General features: G+C 42.5%; 1 protein-coding gene across 3 annotated transcripts; it reads right to left on the reverse strand.

The window, feature by feature from the left end:
- Positions 1-2,816: 2,816 nt before the first annotated feature.
- Positions 2,817-23,612, reverse strand: ATPSCKMT (ATP synthase c subunit lysine N-methyltransferase). 3 transcript variants are annotated; one of them, XM_045848161.1, is made up of 5 exons: positions 23,405-23,612; positions 15,754-16,043; positions 14,047-14,184; positions 12,788-12,838; positions 2,817-6,323 (listed from the first exon to the last, which is right to left on the reverse strand). In XM_045848161.1, exons 1-5 carry the CDS (start codon positions 23,508-23,510, stop codon positions 6,153-6,155), a joined length of 756 nt encoding a protein of 251 aa, XP_045704117.1. In that variant the 5' UTR covers positions 23,511-23,612; the 3' UTR covers positions 2,817-6,152. The 3 variants fall into 3 exon arrangements, with proteins under 3 accessions (XP_045704117.1, XP_045704118.1, XP_045704119.1); XM_045848162.1 differs by lacking the exon at positions 23,405-23,612 and adding an exon at positions 23,251-23,275; XM_045848163.1 differs by lacking the exon at positions 23,405-23,612 and adding an exon at positions 23,251-23,275 and having other exon boundaries at positions 6,298-6,323; positions 12,788-12,840; positions 14,093-14,184.
- Positions 23,613-23,619: the final 7 nt, after the last annotated feature.

Consider the following 23,619-nt stretch of genomic DNA (forward strand, 5'->3'; position numbering starts at 1 on the left):
GGGAGGTAGGCGGAGACGTTCTAGGGACAGTGACAGCTCTGCCCCTGCTGCCCTGGTCCTTTGGCCATGCTGACAATGGGTGGGGATGGCCCCATGGCAGGGCCCTACCCTTCCCGACTGGCCTGCTCTCTGGACTGAACCCTTGACCCAGAGAGAAACCTGTTATTCTCTTGTCTCTCACAGCTCTCCAAGTGCCTCTGATCTCAGCTTCCTGAACTTAATTTCCACCTAGAGGTCCCCAGTCTTTCTGTTTCCCAATTTAAATTCTCAACATGAACTCTTCACTTCATCTACATGGCCAGCCTTTGGCTCAAATGCCCAATCCTGGTCTCGTCAATGGAAGAGGGGCCAGGGAGCTCTGGATCCTCATAAAGCTGCTCCCTTGACAAAGTTATGGGTGGGACATTGTCACTTAGAAGGGGACGAGGCAATACTAGGGACAGGTTTCTCCCAGGGCTTCAAGAACTGTCCCTGGTTCTAATCAGTCCTGGGGGACACAACTCTTCTCTCTGGCAAAGCCCTCTGGGGCTTTATATATAGATGCCAGCTTTCTTCTCTGATCACTCAGCCTTCTTTGCTGGAGTTTACACACAGCTTGTCTTCATTCAGCAGCTTCCCCAATATTCTGACTACAGGCATGTCTTGGAAACGTGGGATCGGTTCCAGACCACCACGATAAAGTGAGTGTCACAATAAAATGAGTCATAAGCTTCTTGCTGGTGGAGGGTGTTGCCTTCAAATTGTAAAAACACATCTGTGAAGCATAATAAATTGAAGTGCAATTAAACAAGGTATGTATGCCTGTACTTTGTTTTGCAATATCAGAGTCAAATGTTGTCTCAGCCTCCTCATGCTCAGGGGATGCTAAGTTCTGTGGGAGTTTAACACTTTACTGCTCAAGACCACTTTGATGGCTCACAGACCCACAGAGGTCGGCTAAAAGGATGCAGGCAGGCAGCCCTGCGAAGGTTGGAAAGCTCACTGTCATTTCAGGTCCTTTTAGGACTCCGCACCTGCCTGCAGATGGATCCCTTCTACAACATCCCCACCAAGTGGCTGCCCAGCCTCTGCTCCAGTAACTCGAGTGACAAGGAGCTCACCCTGTCCAAAGGCAATGCATTCTAACTTTAAATGTCAAATTAAGACTGCATTTCAGACTGAGCTTTAATTTCATGTCCCTTTAGGACTCACCCAATGACAGAGTTCACAGCCAGAGCTGGTCAAAGCACATATAATTACAAGGAAGTGAGTGTCAGAAGAGCCTGTGCTCCTGTGTTGATGTGACTGAGCAAAGTGACACCTCTCCTTGGTTAAAAAATAGTAATAAAGACAGTGCCTCCTCCCTGAGGATGGGAACAGGGGCACACAGTCAAGCTCCTTTCTTCTGCTGCTTGGCAACCCTTCAACTATTGGAAAACATCTGTCCTGACTTCTTCAAACATTCTCTCCTCCGGGCAAACATACACAACCTCTTTAACTGTGCCTCTTTGGGTATGTTTTCAAGACCTTTTACCACCTAGAATTCATTTCAGTTTTTCATTGTGACTTCATCTGTCCCTTTATTTCGTTTTTTATATCATCCACATTAGTTTAGGGACAGACCATGCCAGAAGCATCTCCTTATGAGCCAGGAAGGGGTGGACCAGAGGAGATCCCTCCCAGGAAGGCCTTCCCTGTGAGCGTGGCACCAACTGCACCCTGACTCAGGCAACCAGCCCCCACCATCACATCGGGGGATGGTGCCCACCCTGTCCAGCCATGAATCCTCATGAAGCTTGGCTCCCCTCCCACTGCCTTTCCTCTTGCCAGCTAAGGAAGTGCTGGCTGGGTCCCGGACAAGTCTGGGTAGTGCTGGCGGTGGCTCTTCTATGTTTCCAGCTTGTCTCGGTCAGCTCAACTGCTATAGCAGAACACCAGACCAGGACTCGTAAACAACAAGCATTTATTTCTCACAGTAGAGGGCTGAGAAGTCCAAGATCGAGGCACCGGCAGATTCAGTGTCTGGTGAGCACCTGCTTCCTGGTTCATACGTGGCCAGCTTCTCCCTGTGTCCTCCCTAAAGTGGAAAGGGTGAGGGAGATCCCTGGCATCTCTTTATAAAGGCACTAATCCCACGGATAAGGGGTCTCCCTTATGACCTCATCACCCAAAGGCCCCCACCTCCTAATACCATCACACTGGGGGTTAAGTAATGCACGGACTTCTCAGGACACAAACACGCAGTCCACAGCACAGCTTCCCTACTTGGCAACCCAACCTGCCAAGGACAGTCTGAAGGTAACTTCTTTCCTGCCTTTTCCTAATTCCTTACGGATCCTGAGAACTCCTCTCACCCCTATAAACTCCCTGGGTGCAGGAAACCAGCTGCAGCTCTGCTGTTCCTCACCCCTGCCCACATCTTCAAGAAGAGGACATCTGCTGGGATGACTCATGTCAGCTCTGAAGAAGGCCCAGTCCAAGCTCACAGACCCCCTGACTTGGTACAATTTCCCAGACAGCACTCTGGAAGCTCCTCTGGGAGTAGGTCTCCCCACCCCAGAGCTCTCCAGCCCTCTCGCACACACTTAAGATGCCCCTTCTGACCTGGCCAACAAGTGCCATCTCCTCTGGAGCAGGCAGGGAAGGTGGGCTCACAAGTGCCTGCCTCACACACTGCTGGGCTCCCCTCGCCCCAGGTCAGCCTTACACCCTCCTATCCCTGTGAAGTTACTACTGCATGGGGCAAATAACACAACACCAAGGCAAAGTAGCTTAAAAACAACACGTTTATTACTTCACTTAACAAGATGTCTTCAAGTCAGAGGTTCCAGGTCAGTCCAGCAACTCAGTAGCATCATCAAAACCAGAGTCTTTCCTTCTTTCTGCTCCATCAGTCTTGGCACCTTGGCTTTCATCTTTACTTTCCTCCAGTGGTTGCAAGTGGCTGCTAAAGCCTCAGGTGTTACTATCCTATGCAGGTGTTACTATCCCATGCAGAGGGATGCTCACTCCTCAAGCATCTCCTTCTACCACAACAAAACTGTTCCCAAAGCTCCCAGCAGAAGTCCCTCAAACCTCACTGGCAGGAACTGGATCACATGCCCACCACCCACTGTGATGCCCAAGAGATGGGACCAAACAACAGCAGGGCCCATCATCCCTGAAGACATCAATGCCTCACTCCTGAAAAACTGGGGATTCTGTTACTAAGGAAGAGGAGCAATGAGTGTTGGGTAGGAGGAGCAGTGTCTGCACACCTCTGGCTGGCCCGCTGGCATCCCCTGCTCCGGAACAGGTGGCCTGGGTCAGAGGCCTTGTCTTAATGAAGAGCTGGGCACACTGTGGCCTCAACAGGCAAAAGATACACCACACAACTAAGTTATATGCTTGTTTGTTGGTTGAGACTTAAGTAGACTCCTGTAGTATACACTGCAATGACTTGGAAGTCTCTCCTGGAATGCACTAAGCCAGGCCCACGCTAGGAAATTCAGGTTATAAGCCTGGAAGACTCCTGGACTTGAGAACATTTACTCCTTTACAGCAGGTCTTTCACACACTTGGCTCTCAGGGAAAGTGCTTTGGCAGAGGGGTAGTACTGGGGTGTGTGGTTTAAATGTCAAGAATCCTGCATTTTTTCTACTCTCATTGGTTGTAACTTGTCATGGTGTACGCCAGTAACCCAGCAATGGTACACACAGTGTGTGCAGAAGAGAGTCTCATTTCTTAAACCTTTTCAACTTGGTTTCACACGCACATTTGGAGCTAAGCATTGCAAGAAACCTGAGTGCCAGACTGACTGAGGGTCTCATGAGGCCCACCTGGCAAACCTAGGTTGCAATCCTGGGGCCATGCTTTTGGGGAACGTGTTCAGGTGGGAATAAGCTCAAATAATTGACCTGAGTGCCAAGGGATCCTGCAGGTCTCTGTTCACAACGGCTTCTGTGAGGCTGCATCACCCCTAAGCTGTATTGCTATTTTTGTTCATTTTATTTTTAACTTTAAATTTTACTTATCTCAGACTTCAATCTGCACATTTTTAACCCTATTTTTGACATCAAACATAGTAGCTGTCATTCCCTACCTTGTGTCATGTGCAAATTTAATCAATGTCTTTAACCTAGTAACTGATCAAAAAGCAGCCAACCAGGGAAGCCTCAATAACCTCCACTGGAAAAGCCTTATTGAACAGTTCTTACTTAAAGGCACAATTTTAAGACGCAATTAAAGATCTTGCACATTCTGTGAATCACAATACTTCTATGAAATCGTCTGTTTTACTCTGAGGTTGCAAGATCAAGCATCATCTAATTCTCGGGAAGCTAAAGGAGAAACTCCACAAGTGGCAACTATCCGTGACTCTGCATATAACCTGATGTCTCTACAAATCGACCAGGAATACAACTGCCTCTGTCCACCAACCACACTGTCCTGGCAATGAGCCACAGTGGGTCCCTCTCCAAGCCGGCCCAGCCAAGTTACAGAGCCGGCCACAGCGGAGGTGACAGGAGGGGCAGACACCAAAGTTGCATGCCATGACAGAGAATCTGTTCTTCATTAGGAAGTCAGGGCCGAGTGGGAAAGGGAAAGGTGGTGGCAGCCAAAACCCTGACAAATGTCCACAACATCCCATCCCCTCACCCATACCACACGCAGCTGCTCTCTGTACTATCACACTGTTACTTCCTTCCCAGAACTTCACACACAGTAACATTCGCTTACCTTTTCTTTGTCTCCCTACTTCCAAAACATGAATTCTTTAAGATTAGGGGCCTTGCCTGTCCGCTCACCACTGAATCGGAAAAGCTCGTTACACAGCAGACACTCAGTAAGTATTTGCTGAATGAATTAATGAGTTCCCAGTTGCTTCTCATTTAAATAAAAATTATCAAATTGATCACATTTTTATCAGTTTAGTAAAAGACACAAATCACCTCATTTTACAAGGGGCATGGCTGGGAGTTCAATTCTTTTCTGTGATAAGCAGGGATTAGTCGAGCCACCACTCAATATTAATTTTTCAGATATATGAAGCCTGCATACTCAAATTCAAAGATTTTCCTTAACTTGTCTTTATCTAAATCAGTCGTCTCTCCTCATAAATGAGAAATATTCAATAAATGGCTGCTTTCATAAAATAAAGAAGTGACTAGGAGAAATAATCTACCACTTCTGTGAATAAGCTTTTCATTAGCATCTAAAGTAATAATAAATACTATTTACAGACCAAAGACTACACGCCATGAGTTTTACAAATCGGTCTCCCTGTTGGGCACATCATGCGAATGACAAGGACACTCAGGAAACCAAGGCTCTTCGAGGGCCCGAGGCCTCCTGCTGCGGACCAGCAGGGATCCGAACCCAGGTGCAGCTTACTCCGAAGCTCACAACCATTTCTATTACTATTAAATCATTGCCAGTCACTCCACCGCATCATTTATCTTCTCTGAACACCCTATTTCATCAAACCTGAGGTTCTAGCAATGGTAATTGATTATGCACAACACTGCCCAATACAGCTATAAAACATCATCATTTGGAAGGTGCCTCACAATTTCAAAAATGTTAAAATATGTATACCTACACACACACATACACATCTTAGATTCAATAAAATATGGTAATCTAGCCTAGGAACAAGTTATTCCTAATAAATGTTCTAAAATATAAATGCCTCTCTAAATCCCTTAGAAAATTAGTGTTGACATGAATATATAGAGAAGAGATAAATCTTAAGTATAAATAAAGTTATAGGAAATGGCAAATATTTATTAATACAGATCTTTTTAAAATTGTTTCTTCTCATCTGTGGCATTAAATAATATTCTTCAAAATGCGAAGAGCTGTCACCCTCTTTCCTACCCACCAGCATCCATCACTTATTCATATTTTCATATATCCAAGGGCATAAAAAGCTATAAGCACCTTTTTTAGAATATACCATGAAAGAGGACTTTAAATCTACCCAGTGTTCCTCACTTGTTTGTTTCCTCCAACGATTAAGGAAAGTAACAGTAATTTCTCATGCCATGCCAAACAAATGTATACTCTTCACTAAACACACAGCTGTTACATCTCTGCAAAATGTCTCTGTAAAATGAAAGACCACCAACACTGCAGAAAAAGACTCTCAACAAGTTTTATATTCAAATGAGCAACTGAAAGTGCATCGACCTTCACGGCCTCTTTCCACTCCCTCTAAAAGTGCTCATGTCATATGCCCACACAGTGTCTATCCCTTCTCCAGCGACCTGGTCTGGGGTCCAGTGTGGGAAAGGAAACCGGCAAGCGATGACTCGAGCATCATCCTGAAGCTCCAGCTCAAGTTTCTTCTCCAACTGCGGCATCTGTGGAGAACGACAGTCACTATTATAAGCAGTGAGTCACAGGAAACGATTCCTAAATATCCTTCTGTATTTGACGCCCTAAAAATACCCATGTAAACCTTGCTAATTGTAAAAAAGGTCACTTTAGGGCAGATACATTATCAAACAATCCATCAAAACACAGAGTCACACCGACAACAGTTGTAAGAACTTCTTATAGTATCAACTATGAAATATGCCATTTTTATCACAGATTTCTGGTTTTCTAACTAAAATCATGATGTCCCAACAATTAAAATGAGAAGCAGGTTTCAATTACTTACCTACCTAAATATTTCACTCTATTCTGTCTCAACTATTTAACATATTTTTCCACATTTAACATCTCTAAAATCTTACTATTGACATTGTCTTAGAATTATAATTGGCAATATTTTTTTCTTCAATAGCAAAAGTGCACCTTAAAATTAATAACATCTAGGTTCAATAAAATATAAAATAATTACTTAAAATTATACATGTTCAACCAACTTGAAATGTAAAATACTTCATACTTTTTAAAAATATTTATCAACAATACACTAATAATTGATTCCTTGATAGTCAACATATAAACAGTAAAATCCTCTTACTACTTTTGTATTGTCTTACTACCTACCTACCTGTGGAGAAAGTATTTTATTGTTTGCTGAAAGTACTGACATTGTAATTATATCAGCAAATTAATAATCACTGAAAATTTATCTTCAGGTCCTAAAACTATATTATCATCTTCACCTCCAAGAATATTGTTTCCACTCTCTCCTTTTAATTTATTTTGAAACAATTTCAAACTTACAGAGAAGTCTGTCATGTTTGCTTCATCCAGTTTGCCCTCTTCTCCTCTCTATGAACATTTTTTCTAAGTGAAGAATGGGCTGCACACAACATGCTCTTTATTCCTTCATACGCCGGTGTTTTCTAGGAAAATATTCTCTAAGAAACAGCCCCATGCAGTTACTGCATTCAGCAGATGGAGCACTATACTCCAATAAAATCATTCCAACAGTACCATTCCAATTTTGTCAAGTGTCTCAACACTGAACATCCTTTACAGGGCTTTCCCCCAGTCTGGGACTCCACATGGCATTGAGCTGTAATGTTTCCTCTTTCAATCGAGAGCAGTTCCTCCACCTCTCTTTGCCTCTCACGACAGTAACATCCTTTAGAATATGGGCCAGTTACTTTTCCAAACGGCCCTCACTGGGGTCCCTCTGGTGTTTGCTCATGATGACTCGGTGGGTGAGTCTTTGGCAATGACCCATTAGTGGGGCTGTGAACATCTCAGGGACCCCCAGTCAGACGCCCAGGGGGTCCTCCTGCTTTGAGGGTGATGGCCACCACTCAGTTAAGGTGGTGTCTGGTGTCTCCACAGTGTGATCACTATTTTTCCTTTATAATGAATAATTTTGGGGGACACACCTTGAGAGAGAGGACGTGCATACCCAGCTATTCATCAAGCTGTCCCCCCACTAGCTGTGGCCCTCACTGATGATTCTGGCCTGAGTCCATTTTTGCTGTAATGGCTGCAAAGTGTGGATCTGCTCACCCCATCATCCCTTCTAGATGAAATTCTTTCTACTGCAGGAAACAGCTTTCCCTTCTCTCTATCTACCTAGCTAGCTGTCGCTGTAGGATGAACTACTAGATTGCTTCACTCAGTGAGTGATAGTCCACTACTGTTCCATTTATTCTAATACTCAAACTGCCCCAGCCTGGCCCCTGGGAGCTCTTCAAGCAGGCTTCTCTTTCCTTTGGGCCTGCTCCTATAAATATTTTGGGCACCCCCTTATATTCAGGCTCAACAAAAGGTTGCAGGCTTTTGAATCTTTCCTTCCTCAGCACGGGATCAGCCATTTCTCACACATTCCCAGCTCCTCTGGGTAGGAAATGGTATTTAGAAACCAAGATCTGAGCAAAAACTACTCCCCTTACAAGCACTAAAATAAATCAAGACAAACAAATCAACAGTACTTCTATGAAGATTTTATATCTTTAAAACTAGCTCGGAAAAACTTCTCTACAATCACCAATGGCTAAAGTGAGCCAGAAATCTGATTCTTCATTAGCATCAATACCAAGATAACAAAGAATAAATTCCATTAAGGATGGAATACTTCTACTCTTTTAACAGGCAGATAAAGATGACTAAGAAAGAAAAGTTTATTCCTTGAGGGAAAAATTAAATAAGCATGGAATGAGACAATATGTGTTTTTCCAAAATATCAGGGGTTTCTTATGGTAATTTTACTCATAAAAAGGATAATTGTAAATGTATTCATATTACCATTATTCTTTTCTCTTTTACAGTCTCTTTTATTTCCAAATGACTGTCATATGCTAAGTCAAGATAAACCTAAAAGTGAAAGGAGCTATTTCAATCATAAGAAATTAACTGACTAAACTGCACATAAATATGCAACAAATTTGGGTCTTGATATCATACACAAAAAGAAGCAGTGATATGGCATGTACATCTAATGGAATTCAAACTTACTCATACAATCACAGGTCTCAAACTAACACGAACGCAACATATTCTAATTACCTCTTCAAAACCGTAAAGCTAAGCTGAAACCAGCTCAAAGGCATATACGATAAATTAGACATGGCCATGCGCAGCTTTGAGCCCCTTCATCATGCCCTCCTCCCTGAGGTAGTGGCTTTACTTCGCTTCTCCGTAACCCCCCCACACCCAAAACCCCAGCCCCACTTTCACCCTCCCCAACTCCTCCTCTCCAGCCCTTTGCTGAGTGCCCCTCATCTGTCAGAGGTCAGGGCTCAGGCCTTGGGTGGCTCTGCTCGCTCACTGAGTGATGTCGGCCAACCCCCTGCTTCAACGTCCTCTGGGCCCTGATGCCTAAAAACCTGATCTGCAGCCCTCTCCCCTGAGCCTCAGACCCCTCCATCCACCACACACATCCCGAACAGCACCAGCCACAGGGAACTCCAGATCTTCTCCCAAGCCACTCCACCTGCACCTTTTCCAGCTCATTAACAACTCCAAACCTCCAGTTGCTCAAGACAAAAGCCTGGGAGTTGCCCTTGACTCCTCTTTCTCTGACCCCAGGACAGCCAGGGATCCTTTTCAGCCCCAGTCCGTTCCTCCACTCCTCTGCTCAACCCCCGCCCCCCATGGCTCCCACCTTACAAGGGTCCAGGGTCCTTCACACCCCAGCCCTATTTGCTCTCTGACCTCACCTCTCCCAGGCTCCTCTCACTCGCCCTGCCCCTGCCACCCCACTTCCCTGCGGTTCCTGGAACCCAGCAGGCGCGCACACCCCAGCGCCTTCAAAGTGACTATTCTTCTGTATGGAATGCTCTTCCCTCTTCTGGACACAGACACACAGCTCCCTCCCTCACCTCTACAAGTCCCTTTTTCAGGGACACTGTCTCTGCCCCATCCCCGTCTTGCTTTAGTTTGCCCCAGAGCACTTATCCCATTCTTTTGCTTCATATATTGTACACAGGCATCTCACTTCACATCTCCCCACTAGCATATAAGCACCAGGGACAGGGAGGTTTTTCTCTTTTATTCACTAAAGTATTCCAAGTGGGCCCCGAATGAATACTGGTCAAACAAATGATGAAGGATACATAATTCAATCATGAATCATTTTTCTTTATCAGAACATGCTGATAATATTTTCATTCATCATTTCAAAACAGGATTCACAACTAAAATTATATTAGTCATTCTTAAAAGTTATGAAATTTAATACCCCACTGGGAAAAGTATACTTAATGGGTATGTATGTTTATACCATATTTATTCATTTGTTTAGCAAACACGCCCTGAGTGATTACTCTCTGCTGGGGCTGCCGTGCTGGAGGTCTAGCCACCAAGAAGACAGGCCGGCCTTCACGCTCAGGCTTGCAGTGCAGAGCCATAGCAACGCTGCCAAAGCCGCCACACGAGGAAATGTGCAATGACTCCTGTGAGGATGCGGGAGCAGGCACTGTGTGAGTGAAAAACAAGGGGCACTGGAGCTCATCCCACTGGGGGAGGAGGGGCCGTTCTCAGAGGAAAAGACACTGGACCATGAGTGGTCAGTGGTCAACAGGAGTTCACTAACTAGGCCTAGAGTTGGGGACTGAAGTCAGAAAAAGAACACAGCCCCACACACAGTGGCATCCAGGGATCGAGAGAAAAACAGGGCTGCTGGACAGGCAGCTGAGAGAAGCAGGGGCCACTCCACGCCAGGCTTCAGGGCCATGCCAAGGGTTCAGGCCTTATCCTCACTGCTTTGAAGTAGCAAGAAGCCACAGAAGGGTTTTAAACAAGGATACAAACGATCTGTTCCACATTTTCAAAAGATGCTCTCCGTGGATAAGATAGTCTTAAATGTGGGTATTTACAATCCTACTACAGGATTTACCAGGTCCATTGGGATTCCTCATTCCTATATGTTAAAGACACACCAGGGTTGAAATGTTAGACCGCCTCTCATTTTGAGCTATGACTGTAAAGAGCTGTTAGGAATAATCAGCCTGCTATCAGAAGCAGGGTGAGGATTTATAACACCAGTGTTTCTACCTCTGAAGTTCCCTAAAGGTCCTCCTGGCTCTCCGTGACCTACGGGTGCCTCAGCTGCCCAGGAAACATTTCACGCCACACTGGCTCTGCTGAACCGCCTAGGCATGCCCAGAATACTGACGTATGCTCAGGGAAGCGAAATGCATTTTAATGGAAGAGTGAATGATGGGGCCCAGACCGATAAAAGGACTTTTCAGGGCTCACACAACTCACCCCTCTGATGGTAGACCTGGCCCCTGGCTCTCTAGACAGCGCTCTCCCTCCCACTCACATCCTCCATGCAGGCAAAGCTTGATGAAGGCAGAATAACTTCATGTGTGGGCCCTCCACACATGAAATTGGGCCTCCTGACCCAACAGAAGCCACCTGGGCCCCCTGTACCTGTGATCAATCTACCTACATGGAAAACTACAAGGTGGCCGAATCCCTGCCATCCCAAGGAATGTGGGTGCTTCCTGCATGTCAGCTGCTCCCTTTTCTTGGAACAATAAAATACTGTAAGTTCCTTATTTAAGAAGGTTTCTAGGTACAGAAGAATGGACAATAACTGCAAAAGCATTCATCAAAATAATAGGACTCTCTCCCCGGAGTGAACAGCTACAAAAACTGACTATACTTCTTCAGCCATGAAAAGAGAGGCATGGCTGAAAGAAGCAGGAGTTGGAGGCACAGGTTAGGGGGTGACAGTGACTACCAAAGGCCACTGCTGCCCCCCACTGGGACACAGCTGCTGTGGCTTCATAAGCCCACATCTCAGGCCATCATTTAACCTCTCAACATTGCATGGAAGTCCCAATAAAATTCAAGGTCCTATTTTTAGAAAGCATGGGTTTCAAATTAATTATTTTCCCCCAGTGTTCGTTATTGCGAACGAATGCCCAAACATCATAACTAGTAAATAACCATCAAATTCCATAGTAGTTCTATGATCCTGAATAGTTTTATTTGTAATGGCCAACAATCATGTCCTTCTACCTCTTTTCATTTCTATAACAAAAATGTAGATGCCCAGGTTTCATCTTAATTTTAGGCTCAGTGAAAATAACAAACATACAGAACCCTGTCACTTTCAAGAATATGTAACACAACACTTCTAAATCAACCCCCCAAAAATAAAAGAAAATGGCATTACACTGAAGGTTCTAGTGATGAGAATGAACTTCTCAAGCATTAAAACTTCTTGAACAAAAATTATGAATAAGAAAACAAAACAACAACAAAGTAAATTTCCTTTTTTTAAACTGAAAACCATATCAGTTTTATAGTGGCATTTCAACAAACATCCAATTTCACCAAGATTATTATGGCTACAATTACCGACTTTGAAAAGTAAAATGGGATTTCTTTCCATGGTCTGTAAACCAACAATTACAACAAAAGCATCCCATCTTGGTTGTCTTCCTAAAGGCTAAACTTAGGACCATTTTTCAGCGCAATGTTGCAGCATTTTCACTTTTGAAAGTACATAATCAAAGTTCAGTATACATCAGTCATCTGAGGTCTGAAACTAGTCAGTGCTCATCTGCCCTGAAAATTATCTTACTGCAAAATCGGAGGAATGACCAATTCAAAGGGAGCATCTCATTACCTTTCTGGAGTGATTTCAGCTGGACGGAAGTGAGCAACCATGAAAACCTTCAACTACTTCCAACACTGGGAGCTCATAAAGTCTCCAGAGTTTTTAGTGCTTACATAACTGAGATTTTTATCTGCAGCAACAGTTTAAAAATAAGACTGAATCATTTATGATTAACCTTGTAAGACCCTGAAGTATTCTGCTTAACCAACACACTGAAATCCAGTGCCCACTCTGGATATCTGGGAGGCCCTCGTTTTGCACAAGAGTTGGAGCTGGAAGGGCCTGCAGGACCTAAAACCAAACAGACGGGGCACAAGTGTGCATACTCACCATCTGAGGCACCCCAAAAATAACAACATTTGAGTACTGTGAAAAAGTAACCTAAAGAGAAGGAAATCATTCACAAGTTAATTTTTAAAAACCGAATATCCAGCTTAACTTTTATTTCAAAATGAGTAGCAATTTTACATTTCACCAAATAGTAGCTTTTCACAAAGAGTAGCCTCCTTTTAGATTTCATAAGGAAAAAAGTACATGCTCACTTTCATTCACATTAGTTCAATCCATCAGTTTCCAAATGCTCCCCCATAAGTCATCTCATCCATCCTCACAGTGACTCCACACCGGGCCTGCCCCAGGGATCATCTGTCAGGTGGCCAGTGTCTCAGCCAATGACCAGCTGGTGGCCGAGACAGTTGGCCCTGGGCCACTTGTACCCTTGGTCCACACTTTCCTACTCTATACCAAATAGCTTTGCAAGAACTCAAGGGATCTCAGACTACTGGTTTTTTATGTTGAACTATCCTTAAAATTTCCGTCTCTGTCCTGTTCTCTAAGATAGTAAGTTAAAAATGCAATAAAATGGTCTTTAGTTGAAAAACTAGGGGGGAAAATGCTTTGCCAGTCAAAATTCTTATTGTCCAATAAAAGTCCTCTTTACTCTACAGAGAGACCACTCATGTATACATGGTATTTAAAAAAACTGCAAGCAAAATGCAAGTGAATTTTTATAAGCTACTGATGACACCATTACAATGGTAAATTCTTATTTAAGGAAAGCTATTTTATGGAGCATTCCTAAAGCAAAATTACAAAGCTTTTTTTTAAGAGTACTAATAAACTTGGAAGTGTCCTACACTTTATGAAGACCAGAAGAAACCATAGCAAGCATGGTTGGTAGACTCTTTCTTTTCTTTGCCCCATCTCTGCCTCTCTCTAAATACACACACACGTGAACACACACACAGAGAAAAGTCTACTATTTACCAAGAACATTAAATTAATACCTATATTACGATTTATAGGATTTCCAAATGAGATCAAAATTTTGAAAGCAATAGAAATAAGAACTTTTTAGTTGGGCAAATTCTTGGGATTCACATGCTCAATCGTGTTGTAAACCTTAAGCTTATACTCTGAAGTAGCCAATATGCAAAGCTCTCCATTGAAAAGGTGTTCACATTTCATTATGCTAAAATACACACTTGTATTTTAATTATTTTTATACATTTTTCAGTTTGCAATCATACTAATGATGAAGTTTAAAGTTTTAGTTGGAGTTTCCTAGGACTGTTCTCTGCCTTACATACCTTCCACAAATCTGAAATATAAAATTTGGCCAAGTGCTGTACCCCTTCTCGCCAAGCACGGTATCTGGAGTACCAAACTAGCCATGGGTTTAGTTCATAACCCACAGCTGTGAATCCTTCCTTTGCAGCTGCTATCACCTGCAGAAAGAGGTCAGTATTTATTCGAGATAAAAAGATAAACATCAACTTACCTGGGAAATGATATTTTTCCTTTTTATGGACTACAATCACAAAACATCCAACCAAAAGGCACCTCCTTTGTTCAAGATAGCATGTAAAGATAGATCTCTAAAATTATGCAGATTTGTGGACAAGATAATGCCAGCCAGTTTTTACTCCATTTCCATGTTTTGTCAAAGATTTCACCTCAAGCATCAGAACAAATCGTCAGGTTTGCTTTAGACAACTACGTAATTAATTCTGGACTGGCCAACCTCTGGGTCAGTCTGACAAAGGTTGCTGAAAACCCACAGTCTCTCTCCATCAGTGATATCACACCAGCAGGCAAAATGAGTGTATTGTGAACTAGTTGGAATATGCAATAAAAATAACCTGTCGATAAAGAACCTGCAATTTATTACATATTTCCTCAGTATTTAAGATTGCTCACTCAAAATGGAAAGCAGGTTAAAGCAAAATGGAACAAATCACAATAAAATCAACTGCCAATGCCACCACCTAGGTAAGGTGACAGGGAGAGTGGGCTGGTCTCTCGGCTCATTTGGTCTTGCCACCACTCTCCACGGGAGCATCCCTGAAGGAGCTATCCCACCTACAGTAATTTCCGGAGTAACTACAGTGTCGCCCCTTCAGAAGAAACCATGTGCTGAGAAATCATAAAGGCACTATTCAAACATGTAAAGCATTCAAATCTGGATTTTCAAACTTCTTCCTGATTAATATATACATCTTCTGATTTCTTAAAAACAGAGGGTACTTTTTAACCTCTTCCTGATTATTCTTGGGTCACCATGATGAACCTGCAGGGACTATGTGGGCAGGGGCTGCTGAAAGGCATCACGGTGGCCTGCTGGTCTCCACACGAAAGGTTTCCAGAATGCTAACCTTGACTACTGCCACCCTCACTGTTCAGTGCATTGGATGGAGGCCTAAATCCTTAGGTGTCACCTTGTCCATGAAGGACCACACTCTGAGACACCTGTTTGCCAGTCACTGACCTTGAGTAAGTAACATGGCTTCCCAGTGGTGGGTTGTGGTAGGTGGGTTAAAGTGAGCTCAAGTCACTAAAATCTGACCTTTCAAAAGGTAGGGGTTAATGCTCTTCCCTATTTTACTGTTACCCCGTAGGAATTATACATGTGTAAGTATAGCTAAACGAAGAAGCAAACATATATGGTGAAAAATGTAAAACAGTGAAACTCCATGATTTAATGTTTCTTCTAGTTATACCACCCCTATTGACCCAAGTTCCTTAACAGGCAATTTCATAATTACCAATTAATTGTTCCTTTTTACCTGGCATACATACAGGGCAATTTTTCCTTTAAGAAAAAAATTAAATCTGAGAAAAATACATTCCAAATTCACACTGGAAGGTGTGATAGTTCAGCCAAACACAAAATGAAATGACTACTTTATATTAAATTGTCAGGTTTGGCAAGTCTTCCCATAAACCTCCTAAGAAACGTGAAAGAGAGACTTTAACAATTCTGGCACTAAACCTTAAAATGCATTATCATAACTCACAATCCGTCCGTCACCACTACCAATGTCCACCAGGGGTCCTCTTCCGCTTCGCAGCATTTTCACAACATTTTCGATCTGCTTTGTAGTTGCAGGTACAAAAGGCAAGCAAATTTTTCGGAGGGCCGGTGCTATGAATGGAGTGGCCACAGCATACACAGCCACCAGGGTCCCACCAACAACCCCAGTAACTAAGAAGCCCCAACTGCTCTTCTTCAAACCGCTGGCTTCAAGACTTGTAGGCAGAACACATCCTGACTGACTCTCTTCTGTAAGTGTTTCTGCAGGTGCACCTAGATTGAGAGCAAGCAGAAAATACATAGGTAGCCCCAAACATGAAATTTAGGGTAGTATTTTTCTACATTCTTATTAAGACATAAATGCATGATTTTTAAACAAAGATAATTTAACTGAATACAATTTAAATTACTAGTGTGGGATTCCATAATGAGTTCTAAATCCCATGAACTAAATTAAGGTGTTTTAGAGAAAATTATTTGATACTAAAGGAAGACTAAACTCTTTACTTTCCAACATTTTATTTTTTTTGTCTCTAAGAGCCAACTTTAGGAAACAATGTATTTGTACCTATTTGGTATTTTATGAATTCAATATCCATTAATACAAATGTTAACCAAGAACTCCATATTTTTATGGTTCAGAACAAAGCCTCATAAAAAAATAAGCATGAAAGTATCTAATTATTTCCCTGTTTCAAATAGGATGAAAAGATTTCATATCAAAATTGGTCAGGCATCTCTAGTTGCAAACAGACAATTTGAAGTAATAGCAGAGACAAGACTCAGGTTTCACTAAAATTTTTAAGGACTGTGGTAATAATGAGATTTTTAAAGCAGATCTAAAAAGAATAAAAAGTAAAATTATCATTTCAATGCCATCACAAGTAATAAAAATAAAGCAAGAAAATTCCAACCACTAATTACAGAGAAATGAATGGTATCTTATATATCCTCCCCTTGAGTTTTATCCTTTAAAACACATTCTTAATAAGATCTCAGGTATTTTAGATTGAAAGTGATTTGAAATTTTGAAATTCATTAACGAGGCGTACAGCATACAGGTAAGCACAGGGGCCTGCAAGCCTGGGTGTTTAGGACCCCACTCACATACTTTGCTAATGATGTGATTTCCCCTCTCTGAACCTTGGTCTCCTCATCTGCAAAGTGGGGGTCACAAGGTCATTGTGATCTTGAAATGGCCGGGTGCCCGTAAAGCACTCAGAACCATGCCTGGCCCTTGAACCCCACAGGGAACAAGATCGTCCTGCCCTGAAAAAGTGAACTGTCTATCTGAGGAGCCAAGATTAAAAACACAGGAAGACAGAGGAAAAGGAGAGAACAAGAGGGAGAACAACAGATTCTTGTCAGTTTCAGTAATTAGCAAGCCATTCAAAAGCCCAGTGGGTTAGTTTCCTATTGCCACAAATTTAGTGGGTTAAAACAATACACATTTATTATCCCACAATTCTAAGAGGTCAACTGCCAGAGATGGGTTTGCTTCCTTTTTCCTGCTTCTAAAGGCTGCATGATCACATTCCTTGGACAGTGAGTGGCCCACAACACTCCAACTTTTGCTAACATCCTAACATTTTCTCTGACCCTCCTGCCTCTCTCTCTCTCTTTCCCTTATTGAGACCCCAGTAATTACATTAGTCCCACCCTGCTAATGCAGGGTAATCTCCCCATCCCAAATTCCTTAACTTAATCCCATCTGCAAAAACCTCTCCTGTATCAAATTCACAGTTCCTGGGAATTAGGACACAGGCCTACTTAGGAGTAGGGATCATTGTTCCACATACCACGCCCGATGGGTTGTAATTTGGGGAGGTACACATTTGAACACAAGACACACCAAAAGCTGGTTCACAGCAGTGAGTCTATGCTGCAGGGCTGGTGACCAACCACCAGTACCTCTCACTCAATGGAGCTTTGTACTTCTTGATGTCGAGGTTTCCCTAAAGTGAATTTTAAAGCTGGTTCGTAGCAGAAACCAACTCAGAAACAAAAACAACAAAAGTCTACTGCTGGTGCTAGTAATGAAGGTAAAATAAAAGTAAAGTTTAGGAAGATGAAGGTGTTTGATAGAAAGCAAGAGTTTTATATACATTTAGTTAGACTTTTCAGCATTGTATGGAAGACCTCACACACCACAGTAGTCATGCATTTCATTATTTTTTAGTCAAAGCACATCTATCATGCTTTGTATAAAATTACCCTGTGGGCATCCCAATTGTATAGCACTGAAGTTAAGAGGATTCAAGTCACACAGTGCTGGAGTCTCAGAACTTAACTAGTTGTGTGATGTTAGGTAAGCTGTCACTAAGGTTGAGTTTCCTCTCCTGTAAGATTTGGAAATAATACTATCTTCACAGGGTTATTGAATCAGTTAAATAACTAATGCATATAAAGCCCTTAGCACAGGCCTGAAAGAGTGATGACAGTTAGCTGCCATTATTATTCTCAATATTATCATGGGGTGGGGGGAATGAATTTTTAATAATATATTTTATTGATTATGCTATTATAGTTGCCCCATTTTCCCTGCTTTATTCCCCTCTGCCCTGCACAGCCCCTCCCAACCACAACTCCCCCCCCACACCCGGCCCCGCTTTAGTTCATGTCTATGGGTCATACATATAAGTTCTTTGGCTTCTGCATTTCCTATACTATTCTTAACCTCCCCCTGTCTATTTTCTACCTACCATTTATGCTTATTCTCTGTACCTTTTCCCCCTCTCTCCTCCTCCCACTCCCATGTTGATAAGCCTCCATGTGATCTCCATTTCTGTGCTTCTGTTCCTGTTCTAGCTGTCTGCTTAGTTTCTTTTGGTTTTGCTTTAGGTGTGGCTGTTAATAACTGTGAGTTTGTTAATTTACTGTTCATATTTTTAATCTTTTTTTCTAGATAAATCCCTTTAACATTTCATATAATAAGGGCTTAGTGATGATGAACTCCTTTAACTTGACCTTATCTGAGAAGCACTTTCTCTGCCCTTCCATTCTAAATGAAAGCTTTGCTGGACAGAGTAATCTTGGATGGAGGTTCTTGCCTTTCATGACTTGGAATACTTCTTTCCAGCCCCTTCTTGCCTATAAGGTCTTTTTTGAGAAATCAGCTAACAGTCTTATGGGAACTCCTTTGTAGGTTACTATCTCCTTTTCTCTTGCTGCTTCTAGGATTCTCTCCTTATCTTTAATCTTGGCTAATGTAATTATGATGTGCCTTGGTGTGTTCCTCCTTGGATCCAACTTCTTTGGGACTCTCTGAGCTTCCTGGACTTCCTGGAAGTCTATTTCCTTTGCCAGATTGGGAAAGTTCTTCATTATTTGTTCAAATAAGTTTTCAATTTCTTGCTCTTCCTCTTCTCCTCTGGTACCCCTATGATTCGGCTGTTAGGGCATTTAAAGATGTCCTGGAGGTTCCTAAGCCTCTCCTCATTTTTTTGAATTCTTGTTTCTTCATTCTTTTCTGGTTGGATGTTCCTTTCTTCCTTCTGGTCCACACTGTTGATCTGAGTTCCGGTTTCTTTCCCATCACTATTGGTTCCCTGTGCATTTTCCTTCATTTCTCTTATCATAGCCTTCATTTTCTTCATCTAATTTGTGGACAAATTCAACCAATTCTGTGAGCATCCTGATCACCAGTGCTTTGAACTGTGCATCCAATAGGTTGGCTATCTCTTTGTCACCTAGTTGTACTTGTTCTGGAGCTTTGATCTGTTCTTCCATTTGGGCCTTTTTTTTTTTTTTTTTTTGTCTTGGCACACCTGAGCCATGAACGGTTAAGTGCCTGAGGCAGGTCCTGCTGAAAGGACTAATGCACCCAAACTGACTCAGAACATGCAGGTAAAAACACTGGAATAACTCATCCCAGTGTAAAAAGTCTACCTGCATCCACACAACTGCAGTTCCTTAGAAGAAAGTATGTTCTCGGTAGAAGGGATGGATCATAGCTCTTTTCTTTCTAAGTTGCAGAATGAATAATTTTTAACAACTTTTTTGAGATGTAACTCATATAAAATTTAATATGAAGGATTTAAAATTTGTTATTATGTTATGTCACAAATTTAGAACATTTTCACTATCTCAAGAAGAAACCCCTTAACCTTTAATGACCACCCCTCTATCCTTCCCCTCACTCCCTAGCCCTAAACAACCACTAATCTACTTTTTTCTATAGAGTTCCTACTCTGGACTGTCACAGGAGTGATGCCATATAGTATGTGGTCTTTTGTTTCTTCATTCTTGTTTCTTCATTCTTTTCTGGTTGGATGTTCCTTTCTTCCTTCTGGTCCACACTGTTGATCTGAGTTCCGGTTTCTTTCCCATCACTATTGGTTCTCTTTCACTTAGCATAATACTTTTAAGGTTCATCCATGTTATACCATGTATCCATACTTTATTCCTTTTCATAGCCAAATACTATTCTGTTGTATGGATATACCACATTTTTGTTTACCCATTTGTCCATTAATAGATAGTTTTTCTAGTCAGCATAAGCCAGTAGACAGTTAGATAACCCAAACTCTATTTCACCTGTGTAGACTTGTACCCTTCAATTCAACCAGCAGAAGATATAAAAAAGAGCTCAGGTCTTCAGGGCCTCCCATCTAACCTGTGTGCATGGTAGGGTCCAGTTGAGACATACACAAGACAGGTTGTAAGAAATGCTATGAGGTGTACAAAATGCTGTGGGAACATAAGGGGAGGTGGAAGAAACACTGATCCCAATGATACAACCAGGAAGATGTTGACAGACAGAATTTGATCTGTGCATGAGGGTGATGGAAAAAAGGGCATTAGCAAAAGAAGCAAGCCTTGGAACTCAGGCACTCAAGGTGGGGAAACCATTTGCTGAGCAGAGTGGTAGACAGCACAGGAAGGCAAGTGTGAGACAGTGATGCCAGGCTAAGTGTGCATTTTACTCTTGTGCACTGGAATGAAATTTTTTGAGACAAGTCACTACAGCATTTGTGTATTTAAGAAAGGCAACACCTGCAGCAGCGTATCCCTTAATTAAATCACTGAATTTCCTATCACAAGGTTTTATACCTGCAAGTCTATTAACTTCACAAAAATTTGTATGAGTTCTTTTAAAGTTACTATATAAACCCAATATATGACTATACCATTACCTCCATTCAATTAAAAAATGTTCAGATTTTTATCAGTAAAAAACAGTCCCTGAAGATTCAAAACTAAAATTGACTGTTTCTACAAATTTCTAATCCTTTTTTAAAAAGATTTTTCTATTATTATTATTTTTAGAGAGAGGGGAAGGGAGGGAGAACAAGGAGAGAAATGTGGATATGAGGGAGAAACATCAATAGGCTGCTCTTGCAGGCCCCTAGCTGGGGACCTGGCCCCTACCTGGGGACCTGGTAACGTGCCACTACCAGGAATCGAACCTGTGACCTCCCAGTTTGCAAGCCAGTGCTCAACCCACTGAGCCACACTAGCCAGGGCAAATTTCTAAACCTTTTAATGGAACAGGTTTACAGTCATAAAGTTGTTTACTATGATATAAATAAATTGCAAAGACTTCTGCCACACGTACTCTTTGGAACATTGAATGATTCCATTAAATGAGAGCTGTGGTGGCCGCTGGCTGTTTTCATTGAGTGTCTGGGAGGGAGTCAGTCCTTGAAAGTAAAGGACTCAAAGGGGTGAACTTCTGTTGTCCCCACACTTGCCTAGTTACTGACTTCTGTTAATGGTTGAAACTCTAAATTTTCAGGGACACGTCTGGGTCACCTAAACCTAGAGGCAATAACTGAGATGTACAAAAATGTAGACAGAATTCTCATCTAAGTTCAAACAAAAATGAAAAAGGCTAGGAAAAAAAAAAAGAACAAGCCTGTTTGGAATTGTGACCTTCCACGCTGTTTTAAAATGGGCTTTACATTTTAATATCACAGTATTTAAGAGTTATTGTGTACTTGTATTCACATGCCAGTTGAAAAACTACAGCATATATTTATGTCCCTTTAACATATTTTTAATCCTTTAAGAAGGCTTTCTTGTACTGTTCTAATGTCATTTGTGTGCTTTTGACATACAGCACCTAATGATACTAGGAAAAACCTTTTCTTCCCCCATGTTTTGACAGGAAATAAAAATGAACTGTATGGAGAACATCTTTAAACATTTCCTATAGTTCACAACAATCTAACGAGCCAAAGAAATTGCAGAATTCACCAGCTGGAATGAGAAAATGCTGAATCAGCCAAGCTGAAGTGAATTGAGACTTGCCTCCAAAATCTGAAATGTCCCTGGACCATCATTCTGTCTTGAGAACTTGAGAATAAGTGAGCTAAGCACTAGGAGAGGTTAAGTGATCACCAACCCTCCAGTGACAAAGCCAGTTCTTGACTTTCAGGTCAGGGTTAACCATGTTGTAATGCATGCATTCATTTCAACATTCGAGTATATAATAAAGACTAGGGGTAAGTCCGTGTTCTTTGGCAGTTGGAAGGATGAAAACTCATAACCAATATCCATAAAATACTTGGTCATGATCAGTGCTCTAAAGAAAAAGCAGCCCCGACTGGTGTAGCTCAGTGGTTGAGTGCCGCCAGCCTGGAAATGTAAAAGTTGCCAGTTCTATTCCCAGTCTAGGGCCCATGCCTGGGTTGCAGGCCAGGTCCCCAGTGGGGGGCGCGCGAGAGGCAATCACAAATTGATGCTTCTCTCCCTTTCTCTCCTCTCTAAAAAATTACATAAATAAAATCTATTTAAAAAGAAAAGAAAAAAGAAAGCAGTGTGAGGGACTTAGGGGACCGGGTACTATTCATTTAGCGTCGCCAGGAAAGAGCTTTCCGAGGCAGGACAACGCAGGGCTTCACAGTGGGATCCTTAGCCCAAGGCTGTGCAATTTTGCCTCTTACTAGCTAGCTGTATAACAGGCAAGTTACTGGACCGTATGCGCAAAATGGGCATTTCTTAACAAACAGCTTGCTAAGAGGTAGACACTGTTCTCCCTGAATGCGTAAAACAGCTACGTAAGATACATCCTACAATATTATTGCTGGCATAGCAGACAAGAAAACTGAGGCACACAGATGACTAGGCACTAACTCAAAGACATAAAATAGCAGAGACGTGATTCCCACGCAGGTAGTGGGACTGCAGTGCCCATATCACAGTAAGATCCTGCCAAGCACTGCGTGACCTATTCGTCCTAGAGTTCAGAACAGGTCCTGGTAGCTACATACCAGCTCAAGAAAACGCACCCGCAACCCAAGACCCAAGACGGGGCAGCCCCACAAGCCCCAAAAAGAGAAGGGGCGTGGCGGACAAAAGCACCGTGCACCCAATGCCAGACACAGAATTAGTGAAGAACAGCGCCAGGGGCTCCCACTCCCACCCGCACCCCAAAAGGACAGGCTTCATGGAAGAGACTCCGGCCCACGGCGAGCCCCACTGCACGTCTGTACCCAGGACACCATCCAAGGGTCCCGCCTTGCCCTGTCAACCTCACCTCCTCCTCCTTCCATTGCGAGATTTCCGGCACTGAAAAAGAAAAGCCCGGAAATGGATTCTACCATCTTCTTGGAGTAGGGATATGAAGGAGCGAGAAAAGAATGCTCTAAGTAAATGAGTTGCTTGCTGGGATTCAGTATCCAAATACTTACAATTGTATAACTTCACGAAATGACTAAATCTTATCTCCTCCTGGCTTGTAGTTCTAAAGTCCCCGTCCGTGACTTCGAACTTCCACACCCCTCCACAGCTTTCCATATGATAGAAGTTTCCGAGGGCCGCCGATTCCAGAAAGTACTGTCCTGTGTTAAATTAGTCTCAAGTGAAAAATAAGTCTCACTCAGGTTACACTACGCATGCGCGAGCT

Source organism: Phyllostomus hastatus, unplaced genomic scaffold, assembly GCF_019186645.2.
Source record: "Phyllostomus hastatus isolate PE091 unplaced genomic scaffold, TTU_PhHast_1.1 phas_contig_58, whole genome shotgun sequence".
In the NCBI taxonomy this organism is placed as follows: domain Eukaryota; kingdom Metazoa; phylum Chordata; class Mammalia; order Chiroptera; family Phyllostomidae; genus Phyllostomus; species Phyllostomus hastatus.